The sequence below is a fragment of the Pyrgilauda ruficollis genome, unplaced genomic scaffold, assembly GCF_017590135.1.
Source record: "Pyrgilauda ruficollis isolate IOZ18807 unplaced genomic scaffold, ASM1759013v1 scaffold23, whole genome shotgun sequence".
NCBI lineage: Eukaryota > Metazoa > Chordata > Aves > Passeriformes > Passeridae > Pyrgilauda > Pyrgilauda ruficollis.
In genome coordinates, this window is record NW_024522539.1 from 5,944,096 (window position 1) to 5,969,497 (window position 25,402).

At 41.8% G+C, this 25,402-nt stretch overlaps 1 protein-coding gene across 1 annotated transcript in view; it reads left to right on the forward strand.

Annotated features, from left to right (window-relative positions):
* The window catches only part of AKAP13 (A-kinase anchoring protein 13), a 206,565-nt gene that overhangs the window by 167,258 nt on the left and 13,905 nt on the right, over positions 1-25,402 (forward strand). Inside the window, exons 18-34 of the mRNA XM_041468849.1 lie at positions 2,494-2,619; positions 6,425-6,467; positions 7,720-7,825; positions 11,413-11,584; positions 14,735-14,802; positions 15,275-15,341; positions 16,502-16,637; positions 17,605-17,717; positions 18,273-18,419; positions 18,970-19,220; positions 19,836-19,961; positions 20,067-20,184; positions 20,700-20,948; positions 23,128-23,204; positions 24,539-24,720; positions 24,802-24,884; positions 25,207-25,386. Coding sequence (XP_041324783.1) covers positions 2,494-2,619; positions 6,425-6,467; positions 7,720-7,825; positions 11,413-11,584; positions 14,735-14,802; positions 15,275-15,341; positions 16,502-16,637; positions 17,605-17,717; positions 18,273-18,419; positions 18,970-19,220; positions 19,836-19,961; positions 20,067-20,184; positions 20,700-20,948; positions 23,128-23,204; positions 24,539-24,720; positions 24,802-24,884; positions 25,207-25,386 — 2,244 coding nt within the window. The remainder of the gene's footprint in view (positions 1-2,493; positions 2,620-6,424; positions 6,468-7,719; positions 7,826-11,412; positions 11,585-14,734; positions 14,803-15,274; positions 15,342-16,501; positions 16,638-17,604; positions 17,718-18,272; positions 18,420-18,969; positions 19,221-19,835; positions 19,962-20,066; positions 20,185-20,699; positions 20,949-23,127; positions 23,205-24,538; positions 24,721-24,801; positions 24,885-25,206; positions 25,387-25,402) is intronic.

A 25,402-nucleotide genomic window follows, 5' to 3' on the forward strand; every position in this document is an offset into this window, starting at 1 on the left:
TGACACCTTCCTGACTACAGAAACTTGAGTAAATCATCCAGAAAAGTTGTGACTGCCCCATCCCTGGAAGTGTTCAAGGCCAGATTGGATAAGGCTTGATACCTGCTCTAGTGGAAGGTGTCCCTGCCTATGGCAGAGGACTGGAACTGGATGGATTTAAAGGTCCCTTCCAACCCAAACCACTCTTATTATTCTGCTTCATTCTTCCCCTTTGAAAGAGGAACAGTTTTATTTGCTTTGTGACTGTAGGACATGTGAAGCAGTTTGGTGCCTCTTACAAGGAGGTCTTGATGTGTAAACTCCCCTGTGTCACCTGGGTTTGATGTTCATGTTTTTCCAGCAGGACACTTAAGAGTTATGCAAGAATTATATGGAAGTGAATCCTAGGACAAATTCAGTTCTTTATTCCATTTCCATAATTTTGTGGTAGGTGTTTAAAAAAAACAAAAGACCCTGTGATCCCTGCAAATGTGTCTGAATGGGAAGAAAGCAACATGCTGTGCTCAAAGACTTTAAAGACTAAATCCAGATTAATAAACATATGGAGGCTTTTCTGTTATTTTACTGTTTATTGTCATATGTGCTGAGGCAGGAGCAATTTCCAAGACCAAGTTCCTAGCCCACACTCCATCTGATGTGTCAGATGTTCCAAGAGCTGATGTGGCCATTCACAATGTTAATCCTTCAGCATTTTATAGAGGGAGGTCACAAGAGCTGTTGGCTGGAGTGCTCGGAAGAATGCTTTTAGGGTTGGAATAGCAAATTTCCAGTGTGGAGCACTGTTATAAAGCCAGGAATTGCTATAAATAAAACCACTGAAATGGAAGTTGAACTGTGCTGGCGAAGGTGGTTCAATTTACAGTAAAGTATTATTGTTCATCTTGACTTTTAGTCTAAATAGACAGTAGACTACAGAAGAAAAAGTCATGTTGCCTAATTGTATTCTTCAGGCCTGGAACACTAGAAGAACTCCTTCAAAAGGCAGTCTAAACAAAACTAATGCATGGGTCTTCCTAAGAATTCTTCAATTTAAATGCCTTTACTGTGCAAATTGTAGTCAAATTGTTTGTAGACAATTGGCACTTGTGACTAATGGCTGGAGGAAGTCTTATGGGGAGTTCATTCTGCATTGCTTTTGTAGCATTGGCTATTCCTTGGACAGTGTTTTTATATTCTGGATTCAGTTTTAATGTATGATACCAGCCATGCAAAAAACTCCCATTGTATGTGGCTGACAGGACATGTTTTATTCAAAGAGAGAAATAATTGTTTTGTCTTTCTCTTGGAAGATTAGTACTGGTAAAGTCTTTAGCCTGTTTTCCCTGTTCTGCAAGTGAATTGATGTATCCATGGAATGACTAAAAGTACCTGAATACCTGTGCTGAAGATGTTTAATGTAGGTGTTTAAGTAGGATCCTTAGGTGAGACCTGAGCTGGGGTTCCTCAGCCCTGTCCCAGTCACCTGAGGACACACAGAATGCACCATGTGAGCAGTGGGTGTCCAGCAACCAGTTCATAGCTCAGAAGTTTCCACCTGTGCTTGTATGAAGAGAAGGGAAATAGGGCCTTTGGGAATCCAGTTTCAGTGAAGAATGGCTAGCTGCCTCCTAATTCTCTTTTCAGAGACCATGTACTTACAAAGAATTGTTGGGAAGCTGCTGCTATGCAAGGGCTGCTCTTAAAAATAAATGATGGGATATTTGATATCCCATATTAGTAGACTAATTGCTGAGTTTGGCACTGTGTTTGGTAGGCATCTTCCAGGCAAGGGCAAAAGAGGGGTTAGGCAATTTCTTTAAAATAGGGACTTTTACATTTTAGAAGAAGGCAGAAGAAATGCTTGGGTTTTTTTTTTTTTTGGTTTTTTTTTTTTAATTTTGGAAGAAGAGAAGGGAAGTTTAAGTGTCTCCATTTTAATGCTGAAAATTTTGAAGGGTATAACATTATCAACATTGTTGATTTTTTTTCTAGACGTAGAAGTGGCAAGAACCTCCCCCCCCCCCCCAGTAGATAAAGTCAACACTTCAAATAAATTGTCCTTGCTAATATTTGGTAGCTTTGCTGTATCATTTAACTGCAGAAAGAACCTTCAGATAGGTATCTTGAGCTGTTCTAGTTTGACTCCATGACAGTTCTTTCACTGAAGCTGATGCCCTTTGTCCAGAGATCCATTTTATTGTTGGTGTTCTGTTTGGAAAGATTCCTGCCTATAGTTCTTCACTAAGAGGTCCTATAAAAAAATGTTACCAAAAAGAGAAGGACTGGAGCCTCGAGCTGTGCATGCAGTGAGACCTGTGCCCTCTGAAACCTGCACCCTCTGGAATTTGCACATTCTCACTTCTTTGTTTCTTGTGCCTTTCTGGAGCCAGCTGCTTTGCAGACTTTTCCTTTGCTTTGCTTTGCTTTAGTTTGCTTTGGCTGCTTTCCTCTCCTTTTTATTATTAAATGCATTTTCAAGCATGCTCTAATGTCTGCTGTTAACCCACTTCTCAGCCCAGGGCCGGACTCGACCATCGAGACGAATCTCCTTCTCCTTCAGCATCTCTCCACTCATTCCTAAGTCTAAAACTCTCTTTTCTATTGGCTCTTCTTCCAGTGATGAGGAGGAGGAGTTGGATAGTAAGTAACCATTTTCTGTGCAATGCAGCCATAATGGGTGGAAACACAAGGGAAATCTGGTTTTCTGCTTCAGACACTGGAATTTCACCTTGCAAACATTGAACTACCCTTTCCATTGCGTGATGTCTAACAGCATTATCTTAATCCTGGATCTGAATACTAACTAATGGCAGAATTAAAATGATTATTATCCAAAGAATCTTCTACATCAGCACCATCACATCTTGTCTGGTTAGTTTTACTCTGCATCCATGTGGCAGATATCATCACCTGCTACTCTAAGCAGCAAGATAATCTTCACCTTTTTACTAAAACCAAAATATTTGCCTTGAGCTTGATGCAGGGCATGGAGTTAGCAGAAGAGGTACATCCTTGCCCTCCATAGGTGACAGTGAGTGAGAAGTGGACAGAAGCCCTGATTATTAAATTCTGAAAATCTTCACGGCATCTTTACAGTTCCCTCACTATGTAAAAAGCACAAACAAGTAGTCAAAGACCTTAAATCCTCAAGCTGTTCATATCTAGGTCCTGATATTGTTATCAAAATAGTTCTCTGGGAAACAGGTGAGAGTCCTCTGACAGCATTTTTTTTCTCCTGCAAACTCCATTGCTAAAAGCAGCCCATCTAAGAAGATTGAATTAAAGTAATTTAGATTCCTCTTGATTTTTAAAATAGGCTTACCGAAGATTATTCAAAATGCTTCCTATTTCTTAAGCATGTTTTATTAGACTGTTGAAATAAACCAGACACATTCCTTGTGTCCTTACTGGTATGGGGGAAATTGCTTTCCAGTCAAATAGATTTTGATTGCTTCCTGAATTTAAAACAATCTCCACACCATCCACATTGTATATATCTAAATTCTCCTCCTTTCCATTCCTGGTCTTTGCTGTGGGTTTGTCCTTTCCTTCAACAAAGTCCTGTGCCCAGGTGTGATATTACCACTTCCATATTTAAGTTCCTTCCTTGTTTCTCTGTCCTTTTCTTCTGCTTTTAACAAAACCCACAGTTCATGGTCCCCACAAGGTGAACTGCAAAGACTCTGCATTCATGTAATGTCCCACAGTAAAAAATATCCTTAGGTAAACTTTTTGGTGGAGTTTATTTGTTTGTTTGTTTGGTTGGTGAGTTTTGTTCTTCTCAGCATTTGGGTTATTTTATTTTTGTTTTGTTTTTTTTTTTTTTTTTTTAAGCATCCAATACTCTATATTCATGTTAGGCTATGACAGTTTTAGAGGATATTTATGGTAGCCAGTATTTATCTTCTCTCCCTCAACAGTGCTCCTGTTAACAATGATAATTTAAGATAATGTCAGATATTGTCTCAAACAATGGTATTGTTTTCATTACATATTTGAGGATACTGTGGTGACTTTCTAAAGGTTGATTTAGCCACAGCTCTTTCTGAGCCTGCTTTGGCAATGGGCATCTTTCATGGAATAATCCCAGACCAGTTTGTTTTTTCACAACTATAGGGTTCATTTCTCATAAGAGGATGGATGTGTGAACACAGATTACACGTGCATTTCAGTTACCACTCCTCAACCTCTCCATTCCTGCTTTTTCTTTAGAAAATGGAGAATTAGTTGAAGTTTTTCTGGTGATACATTTAAGACATGGATTTCAGATGGCTGGGCAACTATCATGAAGCCTTTGGATTTCTTGACCCACAGAAGTTTAATTACTAAGAGCATTAAGGCATTGCAAGCTGGTTTCAACATCCTAGTCCAGTCACTGCTTTCTGCAAAATGGATCTTGATTAATTATTTCAAGTCCAGCTACTATATGAATTAATTTTTGTGGGTGGTGCTTAAAAGGTATTCAGATAAATACAGCAAATTTTGGTTGCTAGCCCAAGTTCATTGGACATAGACAGGAGTTCTGGCTTTTGAAAAAAAACATAATTTTTTTTTTTTGGGTTCTGAAGTCAGATTTCAGTTTTGTTCCTGGTCATGACAGGGAACAAAAACATTATGAAAATATGCTTTCCTTCCCCTGTTCTACTTCAGAAACAAACCAGAGGGTGAGAAGATGTGTCTTTTTCTATGCTTATCTTCCTGGGGTTTACAGCTTGCAGCAGTATTGATCATGTGATGTTATATTATAATCTAAAGTATGAAATCATAAACAGACCTTAATTCTTCACTGGATCCATTTTGCCTGCCAGCACCAAGAATCCCCCATTTTTAAGATGAAACAACTATTGAAGTAAAAGATAAATTATGCATAACTGTAGTTCTCATGCAGTGTATTTTCTCAAGGTAGTGAAAAGCAGTCACAAATACCAAATTATTGCAGCTCTTAGTTCAGTGTTTATTCACATTTCTGGTATTAACTACAAAGAAACAAAAAGACGGGAAATACTTAAATCCCGTCAAACTGATGAATCTTCTAAAAAAAAAAAGTAAAGAGTAAGGAGGTCTAACCCAGATTAAAAGCAAGCTAGAAGTGAAATGGGAACCAGAATTACTGGAGCTTTAACCAAGGATTTGAGAGTCTGTAAATTATTTATGTGATCCTAGTAGGCACTTAGGTTTTATATTATAGTTTTATATTATAAAAATATAATATCACTATTGGAAGTTGAATAGTAGACTTCATTTCATACATATTACAGTATTACTAACTTTGGTGTATTTGGGATAAATCATTAATGAGGTGAAAGATTTTGCAAGGGAAATATTAACACAGCTCTCCAAGCAGGGTTTAGGTAACAGGGTATGCCTGTATTTTAGTTTCTCAACATGAAGAAATGATATTTCTGTCTCAGACTCTGTTGGCACTTGAATCAGTAGTTAGAAAATCTGTATTTAAAGCCTAGTATTGCATGCACAGTTTTTCCTAATGCTCTTACTGCTTTTGGATAAAGGGCCATCTTGGCCTCTAATAGCAAGTAGCTCTTTTGCATTCATCCTTAGTATTAAGAGAATTTGAGCCAAAATACTGTTTTTCTTGCAGTATATATGCAGAAGCCTAGTAAGGTGACAGTTATGCAGCTTCTTGTACTTCAGAGAGGGCTGCAAACATTGCTTGTATGAAAGTTTTTTGGAGTTGCAAGCCCAGTTACTTCAGGGAGAGCCCTCTGTCCTGGATCATTTCATCCTGATTTTTCAGTCTTCTTCAGTGGTTCTGGTAAATGGTGTCAGCTCCCAGATCCTGCTCCAAATGCATTGTGCAAGCAGGTTTCTTGGGTAGAGAGAGCTGGTACCACTGGCAGGTCTTCAGCTTCGTGTTGAAATTCAGCCTTTCCTCAAGCAGTGTTTCGTGACGAAGCCCCAGGCTGGTAATGTTTTGTGGAAAACAGAATAAGGCTTCCCTTGTTTCCCTTACTCTTTATGAAGTGCCTCAGGATTTTGATGGGAAAATGAACTACAGTTTTATCAAGGAGAAAAGTTTTATACATGAAACCCGGATGTGCTGTACAATAGATCCTTTCTAGTGGAGTATAAATAAAAGCATTGTGTCAGAATGATTCTCATTTATACGTATTGTCATTGAATTGGCAGTTCTGATTCAGCCACCCTGATTTACGAGCAAGTTTAACAGTTGCATGGTCTTTACTTAATAGCTCAAGAGTGATAAAAATACTAAACAGGCTTTCACCTCAGCATCTAATTTGAGAGCAGCTAAGGATACAGAGAACAAGCTTGATCCTGAGCACATGAAATCTGTTCTAAACACCTACTTCCAGAAAACATTTCCTTTCCTCTTGAACCATCCCAATGTGCAAACCATGTTTTTTGGAATCAGTGGACTAAGCTTGCAGTCTAACCTGTCCCCCCCTGCCCCTCCCATCTTTTGCAGGTGCGCAGTCGTTTGGCGGCTCCATGGGCTCCTCAGTGCAGAGGTACAGTATTGCAGTATATACAGTAGAGTATTGCAGTATATGCAGTGCAGTATTGCAGTATATACAGTGCAGTATATACAGTAGAGTATTGCAGTATATACAGTCAATATTGCAGTATATCCTGGGGACACCCTGCCTCTTCTCGGGGGACTCCTGCACTGGACTCTGCCCTGGGCACCCCAAAGCCTTCCTGGCACCAGGGCACTTCAGCTGAAATCAGAAGCTGTGAAAATCAGTCCTGTGTCTCTAAAGGCTGAAGAATGTTTTCCATCACAGAATATGAAAGTCTCAGCCTCATCTCTTTACAAGGCTCTGTTTATTCATAGCTAATACCCAGCATTACTGCAGGGTATTAGTTTACCCTAAGTTTTATGTTACACTAAAAGTAGTTCTTTCTGCCTGTAGCTAATTCTCTCTAACTCTCTATAACAAAGGCCAAAATGATCTTGTTTTTGTGTGTTACTTTCCATCCTTGCAAGTTGCACAGAGGAGATAATCTTCCTGGTGGCTTTCAAGGTGCTTCCCTGGAGGAAGGACGTTTGTGGCACTGGGGGTCTGGTCTCTGTATCAGTAACAGCTTTGGCTTTATTTCGTGACTGGGAGGCTCTTCGCCTCTGCTCTCTGCTGTCCTCTCCTCCTTGGTTTAATTAGTATTTGTGTTCTGCTTTTGGTTTGTGTTGTACTTAATATTGACAGACTGTGTCCTTTAATGCAATAATAGTTCCCTTATTCTTTTATCAGAGCTGAAGAAGTCATAAGCTTGTGCATGTAAAGGCTGGCAAAAATTATATGGGATCCTAAAAATTCCTAAATTAATATACATAGCCATTGTGGTTTATTACTTAATATTGGTATTCTCATTTCTCAGGAGAGGCTTTGCAGACAGTGTGGTTTCTGTTAAAGGCATTCACTGCCTTTTCAGAGTTCATTGGATGCCTTTCTCTGGAAGGAAATGGTTCTTTACAGCATTAATGATTCCTGGTTATTTGACAAGGGGAGCAGCAGAGGGTGCTATGGCATGACTTGCTTCAAAACAGATATGAGGATTCCTTGAAATTTATCTGAAAATGAGTGGATTGGCATTTTGTCTTCACTCTTCCTTCTCTGGTAAAACACTATAAAGCACCTAGACTGTGTTGGGTAATAATTGCATTTGTCCTTTAAAAATAATCTATCCATTTAATAGACGCTTTGGGAAGGAGAAAAAAAATATGAAAGCAACTTTTATATATATTTTTTTTTTTAATTTTAGCATATCTGAAGAGAGCAGCAGTGTCTCTGCTGGTAAAGGTGTAACAAAAGTCAGCCGCACCTTCAGCTACCTCAGGAATAAAATGTCCAGCAGCAAGAAGAGCAAAGTAAGTGCTTCTTGTGATTTGTGGAATGCCCATAGGCAGCAGAGAGGAGTTCTGTGTTTAAGTCTTTGCATGACAAAATTTGCAGCTCATACTTATACTAAATAAAAGCCAAAATATCATTGAATTACAATTTCTTGTCTGCTCATGGTGGAATGTTTGCATTATGTACATTTTTAAGGCTCCACTGGTACATTTAAATAATTTGACCAAAAAATTCGTTGGAGCATTGATTTCTCAGAAGCATTTAGATGAGAAAAACCTGTTGTAGTTAAAAACAGAACTAGCAAAAACAACAAACCTTGAAAGAGGAAGTTTGAAACCAACAAGAAGTTGTTTTCTGGGCTGTGAGGAGGGAGGGGAGGCTTCAGTGTCTTTCCAGCTCATTTTTAGTCATGTCCAGACCATTAGAAATGCATTTTTCTGGGATGAAATAAAGCAAAATAAAGCACATCTGAGCCTTTTGAAAATGTAGAGAGTTATGTGAAAAAAACCTTTAAAATAAAGGGGTGTTTAGAGCAATAACTGGAGGGGATACTGATAGAAGTTGGTGTTGGTGTGAATTTACCCTTGCCTGGCGTGTTGTTTGGGATTATCAGTGAATCTCTTGCTGTTAGTAGAGTGCCCTGATTCACATTTGCAAAGTCTTAAACATGCATGCTCTATCTTCTTCAGTTCAGGAAAAAAACCCCCTTCTTTTTTGTTTTTTTTTTTTTTTTTCATTTTAGTCAAGACTTTCTGAGAAATTACAACAATTAGCATGAGTAATTTCTCTTCTTCGTTGCCTTGCACAGTAATAAGGCAGTGGTGTGCCAGCAGCAGCATTTCAGGGTGTATGGTAGGAGTTGCAAGTGTTTGAAAGGATTAGGAGGCAGGGAATATACGTGACCTGCAGAGCAGGAGGAGCTCAAACACACAAAACCTCTCTGTCTGGGCAACTTCTGCAGCACTTTGTTTGCTGAAGTACTACATAGCAACACTGAGGTATGTGAAAATTCACTTTTTCTGTAGCCCAAACATGACAGAGTGTTTGATTTACTCCCCTCCACCTTTATAAAAGGTGGTCTTATATTGACTTGTAAAATATTAATCACATCCTTTTCTGCCTGTATGGGTTTGGTTTTTAGTTTTGGTTTTTTTAGCAGTGGAAGCTAAGGTAGGGCAAGATGAAAGCAATAGCAAAGTAGCTAAAATCGTCTTTAAGGAAGTCAGCAATTGTCCAACAGGAGGCACAGCACGGAGGAGTTGAGCAAAACGGGGAGGGGCACCTCCCCATTTTGCTCATCTCCTCCATGCTGTGCCTCCTGTCCCTGGCCCTGCTGCAGCCTCCGGCATCGCCATGGGCTAGTGGGGAGCAGCTCCTGGTGGGGAGCAGCTCTCCTGCCCAGGGGAAGGATGTCCATAAAATGGAATAGATTCTCAGAAGTACCTCAGATAACAGTGAAGCTGGTGGGACTGAAGCACTGGGAGGTAAGAGCTGGGTGGTTCCTGGGGAGTGGGATCCGCTGTCACAGCGTGGCTGCGGTGCCGCCGTACCTGTTGTGGTGGCTGCTCTGGCACGTCACTTCAGCCATGAAGATGGGCTCCAAATCTCACTGGCAGCTCCAACACCACAAATATAGTCTTGTTCCTACAGTCCTTCTTTAAATAAAGTTCCAGTAACTGCCACAGGAAAAAAGAAAAAGCTGAAAAAAATCTCATTGTGAGACCTTGTCCTTTAGTGGAGTGGCTGGCAGCCCTTGTGTGGAGTTTGCTGCTTCCTCCTTGAAAGTGGTGCACCGATTTCCTGTTTTTCCTGGGGCCGTTCAGCTTTAATTGAAATTAAAAATTAGACTTCAGAATTGCTGGGTTTTGCAGTGAACTTCAGGTAGGCTTAAAGTATAGGATGGGAAATCTCCTTTCAGCATGAGAGCCACAAGATTTGGCTTGAGCTTAGAGTGATCTTTTCTCCTGGAGCTTCACAAGGCTTGGCAGTAGAGCAAAACTCTAGGCATCAACTTGTACCATCAGCCCAGACCTAAACTGCAGAGTTTTAGTTCCTGAATCCTGCCAGGCTGGATGTGGTTGAAGATGGGCAGGTCAGTGGGTGGAAAATGGGGCTGTGGAGGTTCCTGTGGGGTGGTGTGAGCCAAGCTGATGGCTCGGAGGAGGCGGAGATGTGATGCAATGCAGACTCTTTTCTGGCAGCTTTTCTGCTTCAGACAGGATTATTCCATATGGTAATACTCCTAGTTTTGCTTATTTGCAGAACAAAACAGCAGTTTTGGGGCCAGTAAATAGACTTTCTGTTTGACACTTTGCAGGGAGAGACTCCGGCACTGGCATTTTGCCTGGGATGTGTTGGGAGAGGAGTCCTTAGGCTGAGCTGCTCATGATGTGAGTGTGTCATCCAGGGCTCAGCAGTTTCCCTGCAGTGGTTGCAGAGCTCCATCCCTCTTTAAGCCCCTTAATGGCAGTTGCTCACATGGGCAGCTCTGCAGCTCCCTGATATTCAGGCTGGGACAGTATTAGGCAAAGGGCACGTGGCATACAAATAACAAAATGCAAAGATAAGCTGACAGAAGCCTTTACCAGTTTCTGGTAAAGCTTCTCCTTGAGATGCCAGGAAATATGCAGCAAATATGCAGTACACTTAAAAGTACAGACCTGGAGTTGATTCGTATCATAAACATTTTGTAGGTTGGTACATGGAAAGATGAGGAGTTATAATTCAAATTCAGAGTTTTTCTGTGGAGTTTCCTTTAGAATTTGTTTGGAAGAATTCCAAATCCATGAAAGGCTGCAGGGAAAAATGTTTCAAATTTTTAGTAATTACTATTTTCTTTCTAAGGTAGTGATAGAAAAGAATCAAAAACTCTGCTGAAAGTTGGAGAGGCTGTCTGTTCTTGTCATCTTTCAAAGCTGAGTAGCCTAGAGGTTGATTCTGGCTTGTGGAAGATGAGAGGGTCTTTTATGGTATTGCTGTTGTTCTCCAGCCTTTGTTTGGTGCCCTAGGTTGAGAGTTTGTAAAATATCCATTTTGCCAAAAAGCTTCACATGGTTACTTGGGGTCGCATGTAACTGTTGAAAAAGTTGCTAGTTGGAAGGAAAACAGAGGTGGAAATATTTTGGCAGTAAGGCTGTAGAGGCACCGAGGAAGAGCTTGTGTTCTCCATTAGAAATGCAGTTGCAAATCACGAGCCTTATGGTTTGGCCTTAAAATGAGCTGTGTTGAAAGTGTGATATACACTGCATGTGGTATTTGTATTTAGCACAATTTATTTAAAGTGCTGAAGAGGCTGATGAGAGCCCAGGAAAAGAAAAAAGGTAAATTTATTAAGCCAAGCAAGTTTAAAACAAAGGTAGAAGGAAATAAGTGCCTTCAGAACAGTCTCGGTGTCATCTGCAGTGGTGAGACACCTGTGTGAGTCAATAGTATGTAAATCCACTTCCACAGGGGCTTTTTTAAGGGAGAGCTGTGCAGACACATGGCCATTGTTGAGGTGCACCTCGATCGATACCCTCGCCGTGCCAAAGGCAAACACTGAGCAATCTGTAACTAGGGAAGAGACGAGCCAGTGACAAGGCTTTTGGTCATTCTGTCTCGGCAGGAAAAAGAGAAAGATAAAGAGAAAACTAAAGAGAAGGACAAAGATTCCAAGGAGAAGGAAAAAGATAAGAAGCTGTTAAATGGACATCTCTTCACTGCAACCTCTGTTGTAGCCCAAGCAACCTGTTACCACTGTATGAAGCCTTTCAATAAGGATTCGTACTACTGTGCAAGTAAGTCAGGGGGGTTCCCCCCTTTCTGTTTGTTTTTCATTGAATCTGGCATGGAAAATGCAAATCTTACACTTTATTTTCCTTTTGCTTGAGGATGTGAGGTGGGAGGGAGACTTAGGAGATAGTGATTCATGGAGTGGTGTGTCGCCTTGTGGAAACTGGACTGAAATGAGTCGTGGCTGCATGGAGGTGTCCTGAAACCTCTTTACTAAACCTGAGCTCAGCCATCACAGCAGACCAGGGGGTTTTCTACCCCTTGTTGGGCTCTATCAGTCAGGAGAACTTTGGTTCTTTCAGCTGCATGTAGTGGCTTGGAGCTGAGATGATTTGATAAGACGGACAAAGGACAGAGACATCTGGCTTGGATCGTGGCTTCTATTTCCTTCCGATGGGGAAAAAAAAAATGTCCCACCCATCTGTGGTGTATTGCTTTAATTCTCTGAAATACTGCTTTGGTGAGCCCACAGCGGGAACCACATTGTACAGAAAGGAAATGCTGACCCTCTGCTCCCTTCGAACAAGAAATTGCGTCACAGGTCAAATGACAGCTACCTGTGTGCGTGTGAAGGACGTGCAGCACAGGACAGGCAGGGTGGGAAACCCACTGAGGGTTTCTGAGAGATTGGGGATTTTGTTCTCATTTCTTATCAGACAGTTTCTCCTGCCTGTAGCTCGATAAGGTCTGCGGTGTTTGTGTGGTCAAGACCGGAATACTGCTTGGTTCATGCAGCAACCCAAGGCTATAGAACATGCAGACAAAACCCATTTTTTCCCCATTATAGCTCAGTAGAAAAAGCTTTCCTCTCCTCACTATTAGCAATTTTTTACTCCACTAGCTTAGAAATGAGTCAGAGCGACTGCGGGAACTGCTCCCAGGCTGGAGCCTTCCGTTCCTGCTGGTGGATGTGAGCAGGGGAAGGAGCAGCCAGCTGAATCCCAAATGGCACTTCTGAGTTTCCTGGAAGAGATTTCAGCAGAGTTGTTTGTCTGAGACACGCTCTGTGTCAGCCTGATGGGAAATGTAAAACATCAACAATTACAAACTCTCAAATGCATCCTCTCCCTTTCCCCACTTGATTTTCTTAACAGCTTCTGAAGCCACGTAGAAAATCAAATATATCCCAGTTTAATGCTCTATATGTTAATGAGTTAAAATAACCCAACAATGTCATGTTTTAGCACAGATGTTCTTTCCTTGTTTTCAAGGTACAATGCAAAATTGTTGCATGTTTTCTGCATTGGGCAGGAAATGAATGTCATAAAAAATGTTTGGTGAAGGCCTACTTTGAGAGCTCACATCAGCGAGTGGCTCTTTCTCCCACTGCATCTTAAAATCAGCCTCAGATGCTTTGGAAATGATGGACAAGCAGCAGCAGAGGCTCTGATATTCCTGTGCTGATGTAGGCTGGTGCTACCACCACTGCTCTGTCTCACCTATGGATAACTTTAAATGCCTTTCAAAGCACTGGGTATTTTAATTCAATGTCTCAGCTTTTCAGTGATGTCCCCCCAGCTTGCTGAAACATCTACTCAATGCTGAAAGATTGTGCATGCTCTGAAACAAATGAGCCTAATTTTTGGCAGCTTTCTGCCTTGTCTTCTTTTACTTTCTGTATGGTCAGTGATGCAGAAAATAAGGTTTTGAGGGTTTTAGTTATTAATACTAGTGACACAGAGGAGTTAGAGGAACTTCTTTCTTCAACTCTTGAAGAGTTGAATTGGAGGAATAAAGTCCTTACAACCAGATTTTTTTTAGCACAAAAAATCAAATTTTTTTGCCAAATGGTACACACTAAAGAGCTGTCTTCAGGCTTTCAAGGCTTGATTGTAAATTTCATGATTCTGAATTGTCTCACTGCCTCTGTTCATGCACCAGAGGAGCAGGTTCTGTTCCTCTTCCTTGTTTGGTCTTACAGTTCTTTTGTGGGTTTTTGCAAGACTTCTCACATTGCTTTGTTCTGTCTTCTCTTGCACAGGAAGCTTTGAGACATTGTCAGAATAGTAGCACCCTATGACCTTGCCCTGATCTCTGTCAAAATATCAGAATTACTGGTTTTTATTGAGTCATCCCAAATGTAAGAGATTCTAGAAGTGTGAGCATATTTTGTCATTCTGGACATAGAATTTTTTCTTTTTTTTTTTCTGCTTCAAGAAATAATTCAGAATTTCACACTTACTTGTAAAACCCAGTTCATTATCTGTGTTAGTGTTGTCATGAATAAGTGGAAATATTTTTCGCTAATCTACTGAATCTCATCTTGAGCTGTGATCTTTCATCTGCCAAAAGAGTTAAAGCCTGAAACCCATTTCTCAATTCTTATGGAGAAGAAAAAAAAAAAAAAGAAAAGAAAAAAAAAAGAAGACAGTTTTAATCACTTTTGAAAACTTTGATTCCCAGAAATCTGCTGGCAGAAGTCATGAGCAGATCCAGGGTATTCAAAAAAAGCCAAAAAACCAAGCCACCCAGCTTTTGCTCTGGCATGTATGCAGCAAAGGGTGGTGTTAAAGCATGATGGTCTTTGCACTGGTGAATGTGGTGCTTTTGGAAACTTCAGTTTCCAGCAGGAAGTCCCAACCTCAAGGATTCCTGACAGATGCTGCTCCTGTTACCTTTTCTGGGAACCCTGCAGTACAGCAGCACTTGGGTTCTGTGCTCTAGATCTTACCCATGATGTCTGAGTTTGTGTAAGTCAATTCCCCTGTCCTCTTCCTGTCTTTTAGAGCTCATAGTCCTTGTCTTGATGAGAACAGTGTTTGTCTTTTCAGAGAAATACTGGCCCTACTATTGGTTTCTTTTTCTGTCTCCTGCTTCTGGTTTCCACCTTGCTTTCAGAGGGAGAATGCCATGAGGGCATTTTTTTTTCCTTTTTTTTTCTTTAATCTAAGACCCCTGACAATTCAACCTTGCATTGATTTTTTTACAGAATTTCCTGTTAAATTCTCCAAGGAAATATTATTAACAAAGGCCTAATTTTCCTGGAAAGCAACCTCTTTCTCAGTATTTGTAGCTAGTCATGTAAACCACAATGATGCCTGAAAGTTACAATTCTCCGTTGTGTAAGTTAACAGTTCAGATGACAAACAGCAAAAATTGACCTGTTTTCTGTGGGGTTTTGTTTAATTCATTGGTTTTTGGGTTTTTCTTGACAGACTGTAATGCAATTGTTCACAAAGGCTGTAAGGAGAATTTTGCTTCTTGTGCAAAGGTCAAAATGAAGGTAAGGGATTTCATCTACTCTACTGAACATATATATATTTATATATATATATATAAACACTTTCTACCACGTCACAAAGTTTCCAGTTTGTTGTAAAGAACTTCAGCCCTAGTGCTGAAGCTTTCACATAATGAAAACTGTTAAATACACTGTTTATATGAGGAGCTCACAGATTTCATGCTTACTCCAAATTCAAGGAACTTGCTTCTCCAAGCTAAATAATGTTTGTGTAATTATGATTTCAGTTCACTTCAGTATTGTCATCACTTTCACATTTTCATATTTACTGAACATTTCTCCATCTGTTATTTTGCCCACTTCATTCAGAGAAAATAAAAAAATATATTTAAAAATACACATACACTGAGAGGCTTCAGGAAAAAAAAAATAGTTTTTTTTTGTTTTAGTTACATGGCACAACCTTCTGGGAGAAGGGAGGAAGAAATTAAAGTGAATTTCATTTTTCTTTCAGCCACAGAGAGGGATGCTGCAGGCACACGATACTTCTTCGTTACCCACAGTAACCATGAGAAACAAAAGTAAGACAATTTATTTCCGTCTGCTTTGGGAGTGGTCTGTATCTGCTGCTCTTAACTGTTTTGACAACTGATACTTGATATTATGAAAAATAAGCTTTTAACAAAGCAGGATGAGAGCATCCTCTGTGCATGCTAAGCAATATTTGAGACTTCAGGAGTTGTACAGAAGTCGTCCAGAGTTCATCCCCTTCTGCAGTGTCTGTAGCTTTAAGGAAATATAAAATAATCTCAGATTTAGAAAAATCACTTGTCTGTTGTAGCTTGCAGAAAGCCTATAACTGTTAACGTCACAGAATCTGGAAAATGCAGCCTATGTCCATGGGTGTCTTACATGGGAAAGAATCCAACTATGAGTATTAAGTGGAGAGGATTTAAAATACAATTATTTTTGGTTTAAATAGTCTTGGGCTTTCAGGTAGGCAAAATAGAAGGTTTAATTTTGAGAAGGAGGAATACTGACAAACTGCTCCTGACTTTTCTGAGATACACACTGCATTGCAGAGTGACCCAGTGTGACCAAGGATGAAGAATAGGTGTGAAATAGCCCAGAGTGGTTTTGTAGGGCCGTGATTTGATAAGCTTAAGTGATAAGTTTTGATCGTTTGTATGGAACCACACTATATAATACAGTTGTAATCACTGTGGTATTTATCATGAAGTTCAGAGGGGTTGGTCCACATAGCAGAAATGCATCTGAAGAAGGAAAAATCTGGAATTAATATGAACAGATTATTTAAAGGTACGTGATGGTATAATGAAATTAGAATTATCATTTCTCTGTGATACTATCTCAAAGAGTTTGACCAGAAACATCAAGGTCAAAGGTTATATGACTATGGACCCAGGGAAATAAAAAGGCAACAGGGTGGATTGTGACATAAGGTTAATTATCAAAACAGTTAAATTCAGTTTCCCATGTGTTGTTCTGGAGTTGCAGGTCCCACATGGGCATTTCAAGCATAGTGCACCGAGATCTGCTCAGGGGTCAATGGTCTTCCTTTCCTATGGCTGTTCCTAACTGCTGACACCCCCTGGGGGTGATTCTAGAAAGAAAAGGCAGTGGATTTCAGAGTCTGGATCCTTTTAAGTTGTCCCCATGCCAGTTACCAGTGGTTAAGGTGTTTGCATGGGCTGACTGTTCTCCCACCCTTCCACTGCAGGCTCGCAGCCGAAGGAGCGCCCGCGCTCCGCGATCCTCGCGCCCGACGAGAGCACCGTCGCCTCCACCTTCAGCAACAGGAGATCACAGCAGCCCACTGCACTCTCCAAAAGTGTCTCCATACAGAACATTGCAGGGTAAGGCTCCTTCCTGCCCACCTGACTCTGCATGTGTATTATCTGACACTGCTAACATGAAGACATAATTTCAGTCTCACTAGAAATAAGTTCACGTGCTTGCGTTACAGGTACAAAAGGGATCACAAACAGAGAAATAGCCATGTTCTATATGATAACATCAGTTATCATATAGATAACTGATGTTATCATATAGATATCGGTTGTCTTCTGCACAATCTTGTGTGAGTTAGTTTAGTCATGGCAGGAGTTCAGAGGCACAGCTGAGTTGGCGTGGTAGATTCAAGGCCACTTCCCAGGGATGCTCTGGGCTCCTAGGAAGAAATTCCCTTGCTTGGGCTGGATGCTGTGCAAACACACGTTGGCAGCTCAGGTGTAGTATTAACTTTTGTGTCCATAACAAGCGGGTGAAGGCACAGAGCTGCAGTCTTCCTGTTTTTAAGATGGCATTATACATAACTCATTACAAAAAAACATAGAAGAAAATCTAATTTATGGTTCCTACTGTACTTTTATATTGAGCAGTTCTACATGTCAGGCAGTCACAGGGACTGGCTTATTCTGGGCAATTTGAATGTCCTGGCTATTCATTTCAGTCCATTTTCTGATCTTTCCCAGAGCTAGTGATAAGGATTCTTGTATAGCCTTTGGTGTGGCGTTTTTTCACACTATTTGCTCCAAGGGCAATGAGGATGAGACATGACTGGAATGGAGTTTTCCAAACTATAAAACCTCAGGAGTGGTTCTTTATGGAAAGCACCGTCACTCATAACTGTAGCACTTACAGCTTCTCAAGCTCCAGTGGGTAGTTAGTAAACAACACATAAAAGCACATTTCTGTATGTAATCGTGCAGTGCTGGTTTTGTTTTTCAATTCGTATTTTAAATGCATTTATTCTGCTTATCTGAAAGTACATTTGGCTGGGTTTTTGTCATAAACAATATTGTGTGTTCTGTTTTTCTGCAGAGTTGGGAACGATGACAGCTTAATACACACTTGGAAATTCCTGTCGCAGTCAACAGACTCTTTACATAAAATCAGCCGGGTTAATGAATCCATGGAGTCACTGGTTGATGAAGGTAAGAGATCTCCATGGCATTTATAGGAGAAGGAAGGTCTCAGTACTGCTTTCCAGAAATAGAAAAATCCATTTTCAGCAATTGTCTTCTTTTATAATGGACAATTAAAGTGCATTTATTTTAATCTCAGAATATTAGTATGATAAATTAAAACAACGACCCACATAGTAATTTCTTTAGCTCACTGAATTATGGAAAAACGTTTAGAAGGTTTCAGTTACAGTTGAGTTACTTGGAATTTAGCTCAGGGACAAACATTTCCTCTTCTGTTGTGGTTTTTTATTTAACTGCTATGTCGTTTCATGGTAGATTAGGAATACATTATCTGAGCTAGAATTTGGTCCATGTGAAAATGGTGAACAGGAAACTAGGAAATAACCTTTAAAAGTGTTTTTCATAAGTAGGCTTTATGTGGTATGTGATCATTTGTGTCAGTAAAGGAGGTGTGTGATGTCGGTGGTGTGACTGACAGAGCCTAAACCTAAATAATTAGACAGGAATCTCAAATGAGACAAATTACCCACATCTTAATGGCACTTATATTGGTTTGTGAAGGTGCAGACATGAACGAAGGACAGCTCATGGGAGATCTGGAATTAGATTCCAAGCAGCTGGAGGCAGAGTCCTGGAGCCAAGCAGTGGACAGCAAGTTCCTACAGCAGCAATACAAAGATGTTGTCAAACGGCAAGATGTGATTTATGGTGAGACATCTTCACTTTTCACTCACTGTAAAAAGCTCCTTGATAGGAACATCGCTTTAGTTTCCTCAAAAGTCATACATTGATTCTTGAAGTTCCTAGGAATGTAATGTATTCTGTGAAAGCTGTCTTTCTGCATTTCACATATCCAGAAGCCATCAAAATCCCCAGAAATTGCCTCTCCTCATTTGTCTGCTGATGACTTTCAAACTGGGTTCCACCACAAGTAGCTAACTACGAAGTCTTTTCCTGAGGGATTCAGGAGCCATCCTGTATGGCAAAAGGGGGATGTGTGGAGGCTGGCAGTGAGGTGTTAGGAAGAAGAAGATACCAGGGCTGAAGGTTGAGACCCCAGCAGCAACATCCAGAGCTCTCTGGTGTGGGGCGCCTCTTCCCTCCTGTTTCTCTCACACATGAAACTCTTGACTGATGTTACAATTCCTGACATGAAATTTTTTGAAACCACTTAGAGAAGGCCAGTTATGGAAAAGCTTTCTAATGGCACCTTTTCCTTGTGCTTTAACCCATGAACTCTTGTCCTCATCCTATGCAGAGCTAATGCAGACAGAAATGCACCATGTCCGTACCCTGAAGATCATGAATGATGTGTACAGTGCAGCCATGTTAAAGGAACTGCAGTATGATCAGCAAGTCGTGGACAAGATCTTTCCCTGCCTGGAAAACTTGCTGCACATCCACAGTCAATTTTTCCAGCGGATTCTGGAAAGGAAGAAGGAGTCACTAGCAGACAAAAGTGAAAAGAACTTTGTTATCAGGAGGATAGGTGACATCCTAGTGAATCAAGTAAGTGCTGGAAAATGTTTGCAGTTCTGAGAACACAGCTGGAAGCCAGATGCTTTTCCTTCCCTCCTATTTGTGCCTGTCAGATAAGCACAGCTGATGGCACCTTTACTCTTCACACATACAAATCTCTGCCTCTGCTTTTTGAACCACTTTTTGCTCTTTCAGAGGAAGGTCTACTGTTGAAAATTAATTTAGTTCATTTTGTGGGAAAGAGAAGCGTTCACTGACAGGCACAAAACAGTTTGGCCACGGACTGCAGTGTAGGCAGCAGTTCACAGCAGAAGTGTCTTTCTTGGCTGCATTACTGACCTGGTGTTTAACTCAGAGTGTGTCATTTTACTTTTCTTTATCCACAGTTTCTGTCTTTCTTTTGTCTTGTCTCTTTTTGTGGCTGGCTTTTAAGCCATGGGAGTGGATTTGCAAATTTTGCTGTAGGTGTGAGCTCAGTGAAGTCCCCAACACAAGTCTTTACTCTCTAGAGATCTGCTTGCATGGTTGAGCATGCTTTGGGCTAATTTGATTTCATCAAGTTCATCTGAGAGCCTGGCAGGCACTGCTGGGATATCACCCCAGGAGTTCAGTGCAGGCTGGAGCTGTGTGTCCCTTTCTTTGCAGTTCTCTGGGGAGAACGCTGAGCGAATGAAGAAAACATACGGCAAATTCTGTGGGCATCACAACGAGGCTGTCAATTACTTCAAAGAGCTTTTCTCAAAGGAGAAGCGCTTTCAGGCATTTGTCAAGGTAGGACTTGGCAGGACAGGTGTAGCCAATGGAAAAAACATCTCCTTTCTGCACTCTGGGGGAGTGTTTTGCTGCAGAACTGAAATTTTCATCTTTGTTCCTTAGAAAAAAATGAGCAGCTCCCTGGTGAGGCGTCTTGGGATTCCGGAATGTATCTTGTTGGTAACACAGAGAATCACAAAGTACCCGGTTCTTTTACAAAGGATACTGCAGTACACCAAAGGTAGGGACCAGTTCCTCTATTCTAAGCACATAGTTGTTTGTCTAGTGTGAAGTTTTCATCCTTTACAGCCGAAGCAGATTTTCTTACCAGCTAATCCAGTCATTGTTGTCTCACATTACTGCAAAGAGATAACTCAATTCCATATTTCCATTTAGGATTGGTTGTTTAGGTACCTTGATTTAGTTTTTAGAAGTCTGTCTGTAGCTAATTATGGAGCAACATGCCTAGACTCCAAAGTCTCCCAGCTTGTTTTTTTTGATATTGGCTAAGATATGTAGTTAATTTGTACATTTCATCTTTACTGTCTTATATGCAAAGTGTGTTAGAATATTCTCCAGCCTCAACCATGTATATGTGAAAAGTTTTGTGAAACTCTCTTTAAGGAGGAAAAATGTCTCATTTAAGTACCAAAAAGTTATAATGTGGGAACTTGGGAGAAGAGGAAGGAAGGAAGTAAAAGTGGGAAGTTAGACTGCACAAAGTCAAATCGAGATATTTCTGTTTCTTTTTTAAAGAAAACGACGTGGAACATGAAGACTTGACTCAGTCATTAAACCTCGTTAAAGATGTGATTGCTGCAGTCAACAGCAAAGTCAGCAAGTATGAAAAGAAAAAGCGTCTTGAGGAGATTTACAGCCGGACAGACAGCAAGTCCATCATGAGGATGAAGAGTGGCCAGATGTTTGCAAGAGAGGACTTGAGTCGTCGGAAGCTCATCCGAGATGGGCCTGTTTCCCTAAAAAGCTCAGGTGGCCGGTTAAAAGGTAAGACTCTCCTGCCTTCTGCTGTGGAAGGATGCAGCTCACCCTCTCTGGGTGCAGCATTAGTCCTCAGATTGGTGCCTCCACCCTTGATTTATTCTTCTGCTTTGATGGATTGTGACACCAGCCTTCCCCTGCTGTACCCCCACTCCCCATTGCATTTCCAACCACTTGTGTGGGTTCTGGGGTGATAGAGAGCTGCTTTTCCTCCTGGTGACTGTGTGCCTGCTGAGGGCTCGGGTGGCAGTGATGCCTCAGTGTATCAGCCAAGGGGCAGAGTTACTGTGGGATGCTCTGGGCCAGGAGAACACAATGGGGCTGCAGTTGCCCAGAGCATGGAGTCAGATCTCCATGCCTGTGCCACGGTTCCAGGAGTTGTGCTGGCTAAATCTAGAACCCACCCTCAACTTTATGGGCCTCTCCTTCCCTCCAAGGGCTGTGGCAGGTCTGCAGCAGTACCATCCCAGTTGCACTGGGATCCAGGGAGATGTCCCAGCTATTTGTTGCTCTTGAACCTCTTAAGCTGTTGACACAAACTGTTCAGAAGAGGCTCTAGTCTCCCTGCAGCTGCCTCTTGTTGGGTCAGTGTTTTCTTGAGTTGCTTTTTGTTTGTTATCAGGTGGAAGTAGTTTTTTTAAGGTGCTGTGCACTGAAGTTCTCCAGTGAGTTAAAAGCTAAATCTCCCAAGGAAATTTTCAGCTGATACCACGGTAGCAGTAAGAGCAGACAGAGCTGTGCCTCAGGTTTGGCAGGAAGGCTGGGCTTCCCTTCCTCCCTGCAGCATTAGCTGATTAAATTACGGTCTGTGGGCATGAATGGGGCCTGGGAGCCTGATGCCGTGCTGTGCAGGGAGGTGGTGATAATGTGGAATTCCATATGGGGTATGATTTATTTTGAGGTTTTGGAAGCAGGAAGTTTACAGATGATTTCTAGGCACCCAAGACTGCTACTGCCTTTAGATGATGGATGAAGCAAGTTCTGCTGCTGTTGTGAAATCGTGATAAGAACAGGCTCCATTTGCATTTCTTAGTCATAGAAATTCACAAACATGTCCATAGTGCAAACTCCCAGGGAAAGTAGGTCCTGCAGGCAGGCTGCAGACCCAGGGAGAGAGTAGATCATTCATATATTCAGGTTTTTTTTGTGGTATTTGAAATGGAGCACCAAAAATTAGAGGAAGAACTTTTGTTTAAGGGTTTTAGCATTTCCCTTCTTGCAAAGTGCATGGAACAGAGAAAAAGGCAGTCATATGTCACCTTCTGCAAACCTCCCAGAGCCTGGATTTCGTTTTGCAGCTTTGCTTAAAGTTTAGTGGTTCTTTTATCTGGAATGGATTCTGTCTTCCCAAGGCAGACTGGAGAATTTACCCATGGGATGATTTAAGTTTCTGGTTTGCTTCCTTTCTGTCACAAGATTTCCCAAGTACATTACACAAAACCTCTTTGTACTGAGGGGTCTGGGTGGGGCGTTACACTTGGTAGTTGCTGTGCAACTTTATGATATGTTATTAGGAGACTTGGAAGGCTCTATGTGTACTCTGGGAAAAGACTGATTTAAAATCCTCTGTTGGCCTGAGGTTGTGTTTCCTTCTCTCGTGAAAGAAAGCCAGGTCCTGTGTCTCACACAGGCTCCCCTCAGAGTTGTGTTTGTCTGAGAGCAGAATTACTGGTGGCTCCTGAAGTCAGTATTTCCTGGGAAAGAAACTGCAGCTGACAAATGTTGTTATTGCACGATAATTTACACCCTGCAAACCACTCATCAAGAGAACCATAAAATCCAAAACTTCCTGTGCAGATATTTTGCTTGAGGGCTGAAATATTGATTGTTTGAGAAAACAGAGCTTCTATTGAATAAATGTCTCCGGCTTTCACTGTTATGCCCATGTCTTAACTGGTAGTGAGCATGTGGCTGCAGAGGAGCACCCCTGCTCTGATGGGTGAGAGCAAATCCTGCAGGATGCCCAGGTGCTGATGTGTCCTGTTTAATGCAAAGCTGATTCAGAGCTAACGTGATCTGGCATCACCAGGAACTGCCCTTGCTCCTCCTGCCGACTTGGGAGGTTGATCTTGCTTTCTGGATTTGCAAAACCAGCCCTGCTGCTCCCCAGCACTTGTGTTATTGCAAATCTTTTCTGGGGTGGGTTGTGTGGTTGTACTGCACTGGTGTGCTTCTTCTTTTGCAGAAGTCCAGGCTGTTCTCCTCTCTGACATGCTCGTGTTCCTTCAGGAGAAGGACCAGAAGTATGTCTTCGCCTCACTGGTAAGGCTTCAGCCTTTTTTCCTCCTTACTTTTCTATGGGAGAGACCCGTGATGTTGTGTTGTGCAGCACAGCCAGCAATTGCCTGCTAAACAACTTAATTTTCTTGCTCAGAACATTTTTGTTTGCTGAGCACACTCCATTCTTTTTGATGGGAAAACATGCCTTCATGCCCCACCTCCCTTTCCTGCAGTGCCTTGGCACAGCTGATAATTGGCCTTGAAAATCTGCCTGTCACTGGAAACACTTGTGCTTTGCAATTTGTGCACGCTGGAGCAGTGACTGGGCTGGGAGGGGGTGAGGGGATAATGCAAACATTGTAAAAATGAGCCTCAGCTGAAGGAAATGTCCAAATACACTTGAGCTGCTGCAGGGGGCAGTGAGGTGAAATGCCAGGGTGGTAAGTTCAACAGAACAGCTTGAAAATAAATGTCAGAGAAATATCTCTGTAATGTGTAGGAGCAAAAACATGAGGTTTGAGGGCAGGCCCCCAAAAAGGGCTGGGCACATTGACCTGCTAAAGAAAACCTGGTGCCTGGTGGAGTCTGCTGGGCTGTACCTTCCAGGCACGGTCTAGACTGGCTAAACCTTGTGACCTTTCCACTCTTTGAGCATTTTGAAAGCTGATAATTTGTTATTCCAGTTCCACCAACCCTGTGCACGGGCTCAGTGCCCTGCACTGGGGAAGTTGATTTGCATACAAGTCCTGCTAGTGAACCCCAGATCACCCCAGCTGTAGCATGTGGTACAGTGCACAAAGGGGCTGACTCTGTGCAGATGACACAGCAGCCTGGGGACATTGTAACCCAGCAGGCTGATGACACAGAGACCATAGCACACGGTGAACATCACCTCATACACCAGTTCTCACATAGTAGTCAGCTGTGAGTGTCTGAGAACAGCAGGGATTTTCTGGGATTTGGAAACAAGACTTTATCCTGGAGAGAGATGGTGAAGACACTGTGTGTGAAGCAGGCTAGCAAGCTGCACCAAGTGTAGGGGTCTGTGATATTAATGACAGGGAGAGTGTGGTCAGTAGGAAATGAGATCAGAGCAAATTATAGTACAGTTTACCAAACCACAAAGTCAATTTGAAATAAATTCTTTCTTGAAATGGAGTGAGGTAAAATTGCTTTTCCTACATAAATGTTCAGGAAAGCAAACCCATCCCTTTTGTTTGACCCCATTCAAATGATTTTGTTTTTTTAATTAGCCAATATGTTCAGGAAATGTTTACAAACCTGAGAGATGTAGCACTATGTAGCACTTTTCAATGTAGTTTGAATCTGGGAGCTAGCTCTGGTCACCCTCGTCACCCATGTCTTTCCATCTGAAGGACCAGAAATCCACTGTGATCTCTCTGAAGAAGCTGATTGTGCGAGAAGTGGCTCATGAAGAGAAGGGTTTGTTCCTGATCAGCATGGGTGGAAAGGATCCCGAAATGGTGGAAGTCCATGCCAGCTCCAAAGAGGAGCGCAACGGCTGGATACAGATCATTCAGGACACCATGCACACCATGTAAGACACTCAGCTGTTCTTGTGAGGCAGGGGGTGAACTGGGTGTGTTCCTGTAGTGACTGAGCCGTGTCTCCTGTCCAGGGATAGAGATGAAGATGAAGGAGTTCCTTGCGAGTCTGAGTTTGAAAAGAAATTGTCTGATGCAAAAGTGAGAGGACTGAAAGGTAAAATCTGCCTGGAACAGAGCTGGGGAGCCACTGCGGAAAAATGTGCGGGAGTTTTTGGGTTGGGTTTTGTGGTGGAAGTGTGACTTTTTTCAGTCCTGCATCCAGCAAATTACTGCAGTCCTGGTTTGCAGGTTGCCTTCCTTGCATTATTTATTTTCCGAGACTGCTGTGCCAGATTGCCCAAGGCACTGTGGTGCTGCCAAGCCCAGCACATATTGTCGTGCTCCACTAGATGGGGCCAATATCTCAGGAATAGCTCAGGTTTCCTTGCCAAAGCTTTTATTTTGTCTTCATCCCTGTTTTCTGTTCACCCCCACAGAACAACTTCAGCAGAAGGATAAACAGATCTTGGTCTTGCTCGAGGAGAAGACGAAGATCTTCCAGGACATGGCAGACAGTTCTGTGCAGGAGGAGACGCCAAGCTCCAGGCTGCTCTTCAGAGCCAACACAGAGGAAGCTCCAAAAGGAGAGGAAATCATGAAAACAGCAATAAATGAAGGTGAGCCAGTCATGTG